The sequence below is a fragment of the Symphalangus syndactylus genome, chromosome 4, assembly GCF_028878055.3.
Source record: "Symphalangus syndactylus isolate Jambi chromosome 4, NHGRI_mSymSyn1-v2.1_pri, whole genome shotgun sequence".
NCBI classification, from domain to species: domain Eukaryota; kingdom Metazoa; phylum Chordata; class Mammalia; order Primates; family Hylobatidae; genus Symphalangus; species Symphalangus syndactylus.
The window spans coordinates 34,564,287-34,578,865 of record NC_072426.2 but is presented as its reverse complement, the minus strand read 5'-3'; the positions used below and the strand labels follow the sequence as shown (position 1 = coordinate 34,578,865).

Here is a 14,579-nt window from a genome sequence, read left to right as displayed (position 1 = left end):
TGTGACCTCTTTGGTTTACCTTTGGACCTTGTCATTTCTCATTTTTGTTTTGGTTACCTATTACAAAATTACAGCCTCCCCTAAACTCAGTGATTTAAGGTCTTATTATCTCCCTTGGTTCTGTGAGTTAACCGGGGCTCAGCTGAGTCTTGGGATCTTTTATGAGATGGCAGTCAGCAGCTGAGGTGGAGGAACGTGACCAGATGTCCAAGATGGTGTCTTCATTCAAAGGTCTGACACCTCAGCTAGGATGGTAGCAACAGCTGAGCGTTGGCTGGGCGTTTCTCTCTCTCTCTCTCTCTCTCTCTCTTTGACTCTCTGTCTGTCTCTCTCTTTCCCTGGTTCTAAGCAGCCTCTCCATATGGCTACCTTGAGCTTCTTTATAACATGGTGCTATCATCATAGTCAGATTTCTTACAATCGGACTGGCTTCCCCCAAACCACTGTTTCAAGAGACTTGAGGAGTCTGCAAGGTTTCTTTGAACACAAACTCATTCATTCAAAATCACTTTGCCAAATTTCACTGTTCAAAATTTCAGCCAACCCAGATTCAAGTAGGGGTACTACGCAAGGGCATGAATAGAAGGAAACATAGTTCATTGGAGGTAGGGGTGAGGGGGGCATTTTAAAGACGAGCTGCCAAAATCCTCTTTGCCTAAAAATAGTGAAATTCCTCTATAACACAACTATTATTTCACTGCACCAAATACCTCTAGAAAACATAAACCTACACAACTCATTTTTAGTAAGTGAAAATATGTGACTCTTGGTAACATTTTTAAGCTAAATATATCTGATATAAAATGCATGTCATCTTTTAATAAAATTACCTTGGTTGGCTTATACACACGTGTTAGAAGCTGCCACTAGCTAAAATGTGTTTGGATTATATAGTGGATTAGAGAAAGTTAACAAATCACACAATACAGTTCATCTCATTCCTTTCTAATCTTTGGTACGGCGGTGTGTTGTACTGTATAATAATGATAGAAAGTTTTGTTTATTGAAAGGAGTGTGAATGAACTTTGTTGTTGTTATTGTTCATTCATTCATTCCATCAACAAATTTTGTGATTACCTAACACAGTGCCTGGCTTATAAGTAATGGAGAACAGGGACACTTTACTGTTGTGATTGGATTTTGCCTTTACCAGTATAAATAGCAGCAATTTAAATGCTATTTGAGTTCATGCATTCAGATATTTGGGCATTGGAAAAAATTGTGCTACAGAATAATAGTAATCGTGCTGATTAAGCCCTTACTTTGTGTATTATTTCATTTAAATCTCCCCAGGAGGCTTGAGGGTAGAGGCAGACTTATTACCCCCAGTTTTATAGAGGTTGGAACTATGACTCAGAGCAGTTAAATGGTATTTCAAAGGTCACCCAATCAATACATGGTACAGCCTGGATTGTGGAAAACAGCATTAAAGGAACACCATTGCTTTTATTTCTGAATTCCATGTCTTTTAACAAATGTTCTCACCATTCTAAAATGCTAAGTGGATAATTACTTAATGTGATAAGGCTATTTTATTTTCATTAATCTTTGGCCAAGTGTGTTGACAACTCTCACCCCTACCCCAGACTTCTTTTGGTTTCATAGTGACCATTTCTGAAGTCTAAGGAGTATGGTTGAAGAATAATGGAAAATTACTTTCATTGAAATTTTACTGTATACCAGTCATTTAACAATATTCGAAAAGAGTGCTAAGTTGCCATGACATGTAGATTTAAAAGATAAAAATAAAAATAACATATTTATTTATTTATTTATTTTTATTTTTATTTATTTTTTTTTTTGAGACGGAGTCTCACTCTGTCGCCCAGGCTGGAGTGCAGTGGCGCAATCTCGGCTCACTGCAAGCTCCGCCTGCCGGGTTCACGCCATTCTCCTGCCTCAGCCTGTCCGAGTAGCTGGGACTACAGGCGCCCGCCACCACGCCCGGCTAATTTTTTGTATTTTTTAGTAGAGACGGGGTTTCACTGTGGTCTTGATCGCCTGACCTCGTGATCCGCCCGCCTCGGCCTCCCAAAGTGCTGGGATTACAAGCGTGAGCCACCGCGCCCCGCAAAAATAACATATTTATTATCAGTCATGGATTCCAAGATTATTTATGAGAACTTCCAATATACCTGGCCCAGGAAGAATATGGCTCCTAACTTAGGGGATCTCACCAGCCAATGGGAAAGACTAAGCAGATGTGTTTACTGGCAATACATTCTGATGAGGGACACCTAATGGTGAGTAGAGGGTGCGAGCACTTCTAGAAAGAGTCAAAGATTAGAGAAGTTCGTCTAGAAAAAACGATAAAGGTTCCATCCAGAGAATACACCCTAGTAAAGGCTCAAAGTCTAAAGAGTTTAAGGACTTCTAGGGACTGAAAAAATTCTGTCTAACAGGAGGGAAGGTGGGTGTGGAAGAATAGCCAAGAAGGAAAAATAGCCAAGAAGTCAGTGGAGGGAACATTGCATCATAGGCCTTGCTGAGAAATTGGAATGAATGACAGTATTTGAATAAGGCTTTGCTCAGTTCTGTAGTTTGGATTCGAAATGCAGACTTAAAAAGCCGATGAACATCCAGACATTTCTCTTTAAACAAGACTACCCCTTCTATTCTTTAGAGTTGGAAATTATTCTCTGCTTGGGAATAGTTTTCAATATGTTCCAGACATTATAAATGACTTCCCTTCTATTTCCATGTATTTCTCATGTTGATTACAGCCAGGCTGATCAGAGTAATGCACCAGGTGTCATAGCATCCTAATATTATATGAATCATGCATTTATCCATTCATCTATGCATGTATCCAGGGAAAACAGATTTTTTTCCCTACTTTATCAGTTCTACAGATTCAGATTCCTGTATATTTAGGTAACATTCCAAGGGGATAGATGTGCTTTTATAAAAGAGTGCTTACTTCAGCAAGACAGTTTCTAAACCCTTTACTTTCGAGCCCAATTCTCCAGCTATTCTCGGGGGCGGTGGGGGCTGGAGGGAAGCAAAAAAAAAAAAAGAAGCAATTGAAATGGCCTCTCCAGTGTACCCAGATGGAAGATGGGGAAGTCCTGCTAGTTTTTTCCTTCACTGCCAACATAAACAGCGTGGAGCAGCTGAGAAGGAAGGCCACTAGTGGAGAGGGAAAGAAACAATGTAGCAGCAAAGTGACAGACCTCAGTCCAGCCTCCTATCTGGGGCAACAAAGGCCTCTCCAGCCAACCCCAGTTCTCCCTTTGCTTTGCACTTCCTCCAGGGACCTCTCAAAGGAGCACCAGTGAGTCCCTCGATATTAAATAGTTGAAAGAACTTGGGCCAAAAATAAAGGAGAACACCCATTTGCTTTTTCCAACTTGTCTCACTTCTGCTCCCTTCTTCAAACTCTTGATAAAACGCAGCGGCAATTAGTGTATTGCAAAGTGCTTCTTGGAGAGTTATGGGAATCACTGCTGCTTTCCTTAGCCCCAGTTTCACAACCTCAACTCAAGGGCAGGCCCTCCCTCTCTCTTTTTCTCCTCCTTCCACCTGACAGGGACCATAAATAACTGAGGCTCCCAGTGTTCCCAGCTGAGAACAAAGTTGAAAGTTTGCCTGGAGCTCCGTGCCACTCCCCGCCTGGGCCACTGCTTTGTTTTCTTCTAATGTTTTTCCTCTACCTGGGTTGGCTGTTTCTTCATTCATATTTGAGAAGAATCACCTCCTAATTAAATGTAGCACTTCGCTCTCTCTCCCTACATGAAGGCTGTCTCGGTTACCCGACTAGGCAACGCGCATTGGTATCAAATTACCGAAAGTCTACACCGGAGCAGTCCTCATATTTACATACAAATAACTCAGGGGCTTTCATTTATGTCACCATTCTGTCCTGCTAGAGGCTTGCCAGAGGAGTTTTTAATCCAATCAGAAGGAGCTTTAAAAGGATGTCTGCGGAGTGGTCAAAAGGATCTTAATCTCAATTAAGTGGGTTTTTTTAAAAGGATTTTTTGGAGGGCCTGAAATTTTGAAAATCTTCGATCTCTGAGTGAGGAAAGATGTATAATTCCTCAATTGCCTACGAGGATATCAAGATGCTGAGAGGAATTCAGCGGTGGTGAAGAGAGTGGATACAAACCAGGGATTGGTTTGCTTGAGCTGGTTTGGAGGTTGATTCTAAATCACTGCTTAAGGAATTCCTGGAAACATCAGGAAAACATTTGATCATCCAAGCCTAGTGGAAATGGCTTTACCGCAGAGTAAGATCTTTGAGTTGTACTTGGTGTGTGCTGTTTTTGTTTGAGATGCAGTGAATGTGCAAATAGCCCAGCCATAAATAGTTACTTAAAATAATCTCTTGGTACTGGGTAGCAGCAGTAGAAAGTTGATCTGTTTAGTTTTTACATTTGCAAAAACAGTAGTTGACAGTGTATTTTTAGACTTGATTGGTAGTTTAAAAGCTGAGCTCTTGCGGTTTCCTGAGTTTAAATGAATGGAAAATGTAAACAGTACCGAATGTAGGAATTGGAAAATAATTCTGGGGGAATGAATCACTTACCTTTGAGAAAACACAACATGTACACTTTTACAATCTCTTGGCCAGCGAAGCTTGTGTCCAGAAAGAGGGTAAGAGTTTGCCTGTGTGGGGAAGGAACTTTTCTGCAGCCCGTGCTACCTTTTGAGAAGGATGGGAAATGTCCCAGAGGGCAAAAGACAATTGAAAAACCTGCCTTGTCACTCTTGGAATGTGGTTTTTCCATGTGAGGTCATGTTTTGCATACGTAGCTGGTAAAAGTATTTCACATAATTAACTCTTTGTCTTGATAATTAAAGAGCAATTTATATAGTCCTTTCAAAGTGCTGAAGCACCCATATTATCTCTGGAGAAGGCTGCGTTGCTTTCCATGTAGATTTCAAGCATTGGGACAGTTGGGCTGTTGTTAATTTGATAGGTTTAGAAACATTTCAAAATTGATGTGTTCCAAGGCCCTCCAACCAAGCAAGTTATAGTTCACATAACTTGCTAGTTTCTTACATAAGCCCTAAACTGAAATTCTGTGTGTGAGAAAACCGGTTTTTTTTTTTTTTAAATGTCTGTTTCCTTCCCACATATAATTTCAAGAACAGTAATGAAGAGGTGGTTCTTATTTTGTAATCCATGTCCATTCAAACAAGCTGCCCTCATCGTGGGTGAGGTGAGGTGAGGAAAACTATAACTGACAGAAAACATCCACCTTTCTAGTCAGCTGAGGCTTACGGGGAAGCAAAGGGATAGGGGTAATGTTTTAAGATTCGTACTTAATACCGGGAGTTGTTTCCGCTACTTAAATTCACTCTTGAAATTGTGTACTAACCTTTACCTATACCTTTTCCTTCTAAACGGGAGTTACAAAAATTATCCAGGGGATACGGGAAGGTGAATATGAGATAATGGGGGATTTGCTGATAACCAAAGGAGTGATTTTCTCCACAGCTGACACTTTCAAAAGGGAAGCTTTTGATGTGGGCTTGCTCTCTACATCTGCAGGTGAAGATGCAATGACAGGGGACACAGACAAATATCTTGGGCCACAGGACCTTAAGGAATTGGGTGATGATTCCCTGCCTGCAGAGGGTTACATGGGCTTTAGTCTCGGAGCGCGTTCTGCCAGGTACTTCATTGTTGTTGTCTTTCATAGTTAATTTAAAACAACCATGATTTGTCATAAATCAAAATCATGTTCATTTTTCACATTATCCCAAAATGTGTTCTTTGGATGAAGATGTGAATTTAGCGAAATGTTCTCGACGCAAATACACATGCTCTGCTATTTTCTTTTGTGGTTTGCAGTTGTTAATTTCATGTGATTGAACATGTTAATTGTGTGTTCTTTTTTTTTTTTCCCCACTTTGCAGTCATGCTTCCAGCACAGTAGCAAAAGAGCTCACTGACAAAACTGGGAGAACCAATCTGAGTCACATATTTCAAAATTAAGTTTTGTTCCATATTGAAAGAAAATATTATTTGCTAATAAGTAAGAAATATGTGTATAGATTGTTCACTTTTCTCTCTTTGTTATTGAAATAATAATTCATGGTTAACAGAGCATTTTTGAAAAAAAAAATTGTTTATTAAGGTTGTCCACCAAGTGTTTGAGTATCTCTTCTAAAACTGTTCCATTATTTTGTTTACAAGGGACATGTTAGAAGTATAACAGTGATTTACCAAAAGTCACAGACAGGAATGGTGACAAATTCAGTTCTTACAACTGAAGTGGAAAACTTCTGCATGGGAAAACCTTGACTCACACTTTTCTTAAACTAGTTGAAAGAAACAGAACCTCGTGCAGAATTTGGAGACTTCTTTACCCTAGCGTGGATTAACAGAGTGTTTGCTGACAGTCAAGTTATTTTAAAGCTAATAATTAAACCTTCTAAGCCAGAGCCCTGAGGACATTTTCCTATAGTTTAAGGATCTGTTGTAAAAAGTTTCATTGTCTAATAGTAAATGGCACTTCCCACAAAGTAAACCCTGGAGTTTATTCTCAGTGTAGTTGGTGTGGCCAGTATGGATATTGAATTGATTTTTCTTCTAGCCTTCTTTTAGTAGGAATTTGAAACTCATATAGCTTGGTAGAACTTTTGCCTTATAAATACATTTATAAAAGGCCTTAAAGTCTTATTGTAGCAGCTGTCATTAACAGGAAAAGGAAAAATAACTTTAAAAAAATATGCAATATTTTAGGCGAACACAGATAGCAACAAGTTAAAATGGAAAATATGTAGAACCTTTAAGGTTCTTGAGATCCTGTAGATCTTGTTTAAATCGTAGAGATTTATAGCTTTTGAAATCCAATAACTAGCTTGCCTTCTCTTCTGATAATATATGACACATTTTGTGATCAATCTTTTTTTGTAGAAAACTGTAGTAGCTGACCTCCAGTGACATAGGTAACCAGAATATCGCACTGTAATTTTTTTCTTAATATAATTCCAAGGCTTTCACACTTCTAATTTTGATTGCACTATTATTTGTTGCTATTATATGTAACTCATTTTTTTTACTTTGATGACTCATGTTATGCTCAGAGGCAAATATTTTTAAAAAATCTATAAAGCCAATATTTTTAAGCACATTGTTAGAGTATTATCAAGTAAAATATATTCTGAGTGTAACATTTTAAAAGGAATACATTAAATGTGTAACTCATTCAACCATAACATTTTTTTTCTTTTTTCCCTGTCTGATTTTTTGCTTTCTATTTCTTCTGTTTTTGTTTTTGTTTTTTTTTTTTCTAAAATTACTTTAAAATAGTCCCAAGATAAGGTAAGAAGACATGGCACTTTTGTAGTGTTTCTCTTCCCTCTCCTGGCTCATGCTCTCATTTTTATTTTCTTTAGCATTGTAATGTGATGTGCTGTGATGTGCTGCGATGTGCCTTCTTTTTTTCTGCTCAAAAGCTTTAGAAAAATCAGTAAAAATTTTGTGATTTTAAGAAAACTAGAAAGTATATAATAAATATTACTTATGCAAAATTGACCAAATACTTAAGGAATTTCTTTCCCTTAACAAGTTTTATATAGTGCATGAAGTAATTAAAGAAATTTCACTGGGTTTGAAGAAAAAGTCCTGATGTGAAGGGCTGTTTGTTTGCCGGTTGCTGTTTTATTTGAGTTGTGCTAGGTAAATTAGTATAAATTTAGAATTCTGAGGCATGTTTTTCTAACACTTCCTATATTTAACACTTAGGGTATACTGATGGCTACAAATAGTTGGCCTTAGTTAAAAACAATTTAATGCTTTCTAGATCCCCATACAAATAATCTTTAATTTTAGGCTGAAAGTACTTCAAAGTATTAAGGATTCAGAGTGAAACTTGATGGATTTAATTGACTCCATATGTCTAATTTAAATTGGTCTGGAATGATCAGAAGTAGGAACTTCAGACATGCAAAATGAAGACATCTTTAGGCCTTTCTGTTGATAGCTCCCAATTCTGGGCTCTGTTCTGCAGTTGGCACTCATACAGAAATTAAAAGAAGGAGGAGATGTTTAAGAAGTTTCAACAAAGTTTAGATACATTTAAAAATAGAAATTAAAATGAATAGGTAATTATTTTTTAAAACTTTTAAGTGTTTGTCCACATAGAAAACTGTTTCATACACCACTAATGTTAACATATCATGCCATGGGGACCATAATTTGAAGAAATGAATGTCTAATGCAAAGAGTGGCCAGCGACTCTCAGATCACACCACTGGAGCAAAATGTAACATAGTTATGAGTACTTACAAGCTGCACTAATAATGTAGCCACTAGCCACCTATAGTTGCTTAAATTAAAATTAGTTAAATTCATTTGTTCGTTCACATCAGCCACATTTCAAGTGCTCAGTAGCCACTGTTGTTGGACAGCTCAGATTTAGCACATCCCCTTCATAGGAGAAAGTTCTGTTGGACAGTGTTGAGTTAGAGAATTCCTGCTCTTAGGAAGCTTCTACTGTGTTTGAGGGAAGGTAAGAGAATAGAAACAGGAATGGCAGAAAGAAGGGCTTGCAATTGAAACTGGGGAAAGAAGAGAGTAATGGGTTCCATGATTGGGCACGGAGGGCCTGACTGTGCAAGTGGCCAGAGTCATGTGGCTTACTAGATAAGTTCCTCTGTGCAGGAATTATGCTTATAATGGTCTTTTAGTAAGTTTTGCTGAATACACTAAATAATGACTGCAGAATGATGGTTGTTTGGGGATAAGAGAGGTCCGTCTGAGATTCTGATAAAAGTGAAGGCTCCAATCCTAGAAGAATGTACGTACCTATCTGTGTAGACATTAGAATGAGGCCTCTAATATCAGGAGGCTCTATATCTTGATAAAAGGATACCCACTTTCCTATTTTCTTTAGTATAGCAGGCAGTGGGGAAAGAAATTTTTTCATGCAAAGAATCATTTATTTACCTCTTACGTATGTCTTCTTTGTTCATTTCCCCATCAAGCACACAAAAGGCAAGGCAAAAGCCAAATTCTGGCTGGTTCAACTGGTAAAGATACAAGAAGCCACTTTTAGATCCAGATGGTTTTTTCATTATATAGGCAGTGAAAGGAAGAAGTGAAAGATGCTGGCTTCTCATGATCCTTGTCCCCTACACCTAAAAGGACACCAAAACAAAAGGGGCTAGAAGTCTACAGTGCTAGTTATGGGATACCCCATTGCTGAGGAGCCAATTCTAGACTTCAGCTAAATGGTTTTATATTCTGCAGCTCTATTCCAAGGAGAGCAGAATAGGAAGCCTCATGCATCATTAGAAAGAGGAAGTGATGAAAGCTATCTCATGACAGCTTCCCAGGTGAGACGGGGAGGTGAGTAGCAGATGATCTCGTGGAAGCTCCTCACCAACCTCCATCCTCTGAGTTCCTGGAAGATCATAGGGTGTTCTGTGAAGGCTCAGATTAGCTTCAATTCCGGTCTTTGCCTGTATGATTTATGTGAATACATGCAAGGTCACGAGAGTGACATGGCAGAACTGTTCTCCCAAGGGCCCTGACTCTGTTGAGTTTTAGTTTAGAGGTCACTGTGATGATGACATATCAGGGCATCAGGGTACCTGCATCTGAGAAGTTCAAGGGCCATATGGAGGATTTGACAGTGGCTGGAAAGAACAGTTGAAGGTGCTAGAAAGACAACAGTAGAGCAAAGAAAGAATATTTGCAGAAAAGACCAAATAACCCTGCAGGGCATATGAATGTTTCCTCAAAGCCAGGAAGATGGCAAAGAGGATCATGCAAAGTGTATTCATAACACTACTTCCTTCTTGATGTTTTCTATGAGTAGCAACAACAAACCAGAGTTCTCAGTAAGTCTCAAAGACTTATAAACAGACCTATTTAAAGTAGACATAATTCTTATCAGTAGCGCATGTCAAGTAGACATAGACCAGAAAGAGGAGACATTCTAACATAAGATCTCGTCCTAGAAAAATCTGTCAACTATCTGGTTCTTCTCAATTGTCATGTCGGTTCAACTTCATAGTGAAACATCCAAAGTTTTCATGCATTTCATATTCTCAAAATTGGCCTAATTTTAAACAAATTCTAATCATAAGGTTGTCTACACTGAAGACATTTTCTCAAATATAAGGGATTTTACTTTTCACTATGTCCTTTCAAGAACAACTTTTGTTGATATTTTTAGCCATCTTGCCTGTTCTTAAAGTTGCATGCATTAATTTTTTTTTTATTCATCTCATCATCATCTACCACTGTTGAATGGTTAACTGTAAATACAACAGCCTCCGCTCCTTCAGTTCGGATAGGTCTTACACCTTGAACAGAAGCTCCTATGCACGGGACAGCATGATGATTGAAGAACTCCTTGTGCCATCCAAAGAGCAGGTATGCATTCTTTTCAAAATAGCCTTTGACCATTAAACTTACATTTGTATGATTTAATCAAGCTCTTTGTCTTGTGACAAAAAATATAATTCTGCATGTTTGATTTTACGTTTGTAAATCTTCTGGTACTAGCCGGTTAAAAAAAAATAAGTTGTACTATAAGCAGAAATATTCCTATCTTCTGCAGGTGAGGAAGATAGGAATATCAGAGAGGAACTCACAAAGTCCTAGGAAATGTGCAGTTACCTTTCTCTTCTCTAGGTCAAATCTATTTCAATTTTTTAAAAGGAGAGTTAATAATCATTGGTAGCTGAAGTTGCTGTTATTAACCTCATGAATGTTTTTGTTTGTTTTTGGAGACAGAGTCTCTGTCACCCAGGCTGAAGTGCAGTGGCATGATCTCAGCTCACTGCAGTCTCTGCCTCCTGTGCTCAAGTGATTCTCATGCCTCAGCCTCCTAAGTAGCTGGCACTACAGGCACACCACCACACCTGGCTAATTTTTGTATTTTTAGTAGAGATGGGGTTTCACCATGTTGGCCAGGCTGGTCTAGAACTCCTGACCTTAAGTGATATACCCGCCTTGGCCTCCCAAAGTGCTGGGATTACAGGTGTGAACCACCGCACCCAGCCTGAATGTGGTATTTTGCTAAACAAACTGTGTATCTATGTTGGAATTTGTTAGAATTGTTTTTAATAAGTAAAGATGAGACTGGTCATTTTTTGTTCCCTTAGCTTCAAAGCTGCCTTTGATGGGTGTCTGAAGATGTGATAGTATTTGGCTTTCTACCAGAATCTCTGCTACATGCATTTGGTGTTTGTGTAATTTTTTTCTTCCAATAATTGTGGTTGAATAGATAGTGGGTTACTATAAGAAGTTCCAGTAACACCGTCTTCCTGCATGTGGGCTCAGGATGGTCCTAGAATAATTACTACACAGATAATACCTGGCTTTAAGTGTGCACAGTAGTGATTTAATGATAGATGAAACTATCTGGACAATAAAACTTTTAAAGGTGGCTTATAATATTTAAACAATGTAAATAATTGGTGAAATCATGCTGGGCTTTTTGACTCACTGCACAATGAAGGTGAATTGGAGCAGATGAATAAGTGATAGTCACATATCACAGCCAAGTTAGAGGTTAAGCAATAGGTAGACTTTTGGGACTCCCACATGTCTGCAGATGCTGATGTCTAGGCATACACGTGTGTGTTGTACTTCATAGGGACCTACAATACATATTTTATTACTTTTTACTCTCTAGAACATTCTTAACAAGCAGGCCTTACAGAGGTGAATATAGTGGTTATTCAGTGTTTGGTCAGACAAAAAAACTATTTTAAAAATGATTATAGGCTGGGCATAGTGGGTCATGCCTGTAATCCCAGCACTTTGGAAGGCCAAGGCGGGCAGATCACTTAAGGTCAGGAGTTCATGACCAGCCTGGCCAACGTGGTGAAATCCCATCTCTACTAAAAATACAAAAATTAGCCAAGTGTGGTGGTGGGCGCCTGTAATCTCAGCTACTCGGGAGGCTGAGGCAGGAGAATTGCTTGAACCTGGGTGGCAGAGTTTGCAGTGAGCCAAGATTGCGCCACTGTACTCCAGCCTGGGCGACAGAGCGAGACTCTGTCAAAAAAAAAAAAAAAAAAATGATTATAGGTGCATGTATTAGTATGTTCTCACATTGCTAATAAAGACATACCAGAGACTGGGTAATTTATAAAGAAAAGAGGTTTAATTGACTCACAGTTCCACATGGCTGGGGAGGCCTCACAATCATGGTGGAAGAGCAAGGGACATCTTACATGGTAGCAGGCAAGGAGAGAACTTGTGCAGGGTAACTCCCCCTTATAAAACCATCAGATCTTGTGAGACTTATTCAGTGTCATGAGAACAGCACGAGAAAGACCTGCCCCTATGATTCAGTCACCTCCCACCAGGTCCCTCCCACAACAGGTGTGAATTGTGGGAGCTACAATTCAAGATGAGATTTGAGTGGGGACACAGCCACACCATTTCAGTGCAATAGCATGTCATGGGTTTTAAATGGGTATTAGCACTAGAGAAAGCACTTGTCTCAAATAATGAAACTAAGCTCTTGGGTATAAGGTGTTGCCAGGAATTGGTTGAAATTTTCTGCTTGGTTGGCTGTGGTCATTATCTTAGTCTGTAATCCTGCTCTTTTCATATTCCCAATTGAAATGAGATGGCAGTGGAGATATTGATACCACTTATAAGTATAAAAATGCCTGTTATTCTCTACACTCTAAGGAAAACCCACAAACTGTAAAATCACAGGTGAAAGGAGGCTCCCCAGGTATCAATGACACTTTGCTAATGTAGAAAGCATGTGCCAGGGAATTTCTGATCGAACCTAATTGTGGCTTATATTTCTGCATATTAACTTGCTATGGGTCAAGGGCCCGAAATTGGAACCACCACCACCATCACCATGACCTTACCATCATCACTGTCACCTCCACCACTGCTAACACCACCACTACTACCACCATAGTTACTCCACCACCCAACTTCTGCACATCAATGTTGAAGTAAAATGCAAGTGTTTGTGGTGCTGTAAAATGGCTTCTGAGGGTTCTCACACCATTGCCTATTAACTATTACCAAGACCTACTTACTCAGGTAGACTGGGGTTTGGGGGAGGGGGGGCAGCATTTACTCAGAACTAAGGATTTGTGAACAGAAATAGAAGACAAAGAGAATTTTTGAGATGAAACTGATGCTCTTGTAGTCAGTTGTTGCTTCTTACTCAGAAATACCTCTGTGGACATCACGAACGCTTCTACAGACCCATCAGAGGAAAGGAGAGCATAGGACATCTGAAAATCTTTCAAAATAAACTTTAAGTTGATAATGTAGAAACAGAAAGTTGCTGTCTTTAATGAGCACAGAATACCCACATAGGCATTCCTTGTGGAACCAGCATGTTTAATAAGCATGTAACACTACTCAGATCCATGCAAATCCAGAATAAATTGGCAGGAGATTTTGGAGCAGGAAATGAAAGTCATAAAGACATTTTAGGGACTGTTGGGAGCATTTGAAAATGTCTTGGAGATATCTGTGTATGTAGGAAATCACTGATAATTTTCTTAGCAGTGATAATTTTAGCATTGATAATTTTCTTAGCTTATCACTGCTACTTATTGAACCTACTCAGAGAATATTGGGGTATGCATGCTGAAGTTTTCCAGAATTAAGCAATCATTAATTCAACTATTTCCAAATAGTTCAGCCAAAATGCATGTGGATAAAGTTAAAGCAAATATAGCAATGTTAATTGTTGAATCTAGGTGGAAAGTGCATGGGTATTTTTTATACAGTTTTTCAACTTTTTCATTTGTGTGAACAATTTCAAAATAGTAACTTGGAGGAAGGAGGAAAAATCCTGAAAGAGGTGCATTAACTTTTTAAGTCTCTAGTTTTGAGACTAAAAAAGCTAATGCACCTCTGTCTATTATTATAGATAAATAAAATTATAGATATAGAGGAGAAGGAAAAGGCTAATTCCTCAAGAAGCTGGCAGACAGAAGTGTTTAGATACACTGTGCAAGACTCATGGGAAGCATTTACTTCAGAAGTGCATTTAAACACTTTAGGATTAAATGACAAAATTATTAGTTTCTGTTCTTCATTTCTCTAATTTTGTATTTATAATGTTCAAAATATAGCTCTTCCACAGTAATAATTTTGTTGGAAAGCATGAAAGAAGTTTTCAATATGTAGAATTCCCAAAGCAATGACATATAACTTACTGTCAGATTTAAAACTGCACTGTCATTGCCCAGTTAAATTTGCCCTGACAAGTAAAGGTGAAAAATGAGTAAAAATGAACTCTCATGCACTACTCTTTTTCAATGAGTAGACCTCACTCATACAAAGTACAGTTGCCTCTTTATTATCCTGCTGATTAATCAGTTTACATATTAACCACAGTTAAAGTGTAGTTGAGACCTAGGGTGATTGGTGCAGGCCTGCCACCTCACCTTCTAGGGACCTGTGCTGGCTGAAGGCACACGTGAAGGCCAGAACTGGGGTAGGGGAGTGGGAGAGGTGGAGCCATCCTCACCCCCTTTTGAACCCCAGTACTTAGTCTGTAATCCGCTTAATTCCCTCCTGGACAGTCAAGAGTAGACTCTTTTGTTACAGGTTATCGTGAACTTCCTATTCTTTTACCTTCCCTTTACTTCAGAAGTGCATTTAAACATTTTCTATT

The 14,579-nt window shown here is 38.7% G+C and overlaps 1 protein-coding gene across 4 annotated transcripts in view; it reads left to right on the top strand.

Annotated features, from left to right (window-relative positions):
• Positions 1–14,579, top strand: part of ANK3 (ankyrin 3) — a 556,820-nt gene that overhangs the window by 440,349 nt on the left and 101,892 nt on the right. For 3 of the 4 annotated variants that reach the window (XM_055274392.2, XM_055274391.2, XM_055274393.2), the window contains 2 exons: positions 5,498–5,621; positions 10,234–10,336. In XM_055274392.2, the coding sequence (XP_055130367.1) occupies positions 5,498–5,621; positions 10,234–10,336 (227 nt within the window). Of the gene's footprint in view, positions 1–3,840; positions 4,230–5,497; positions 5,622–10,233; positions 10,337–14,579 lie in introns of those variants that run through there. The other variant, XM_055274394.1, reaches the window with a different exon arrangement.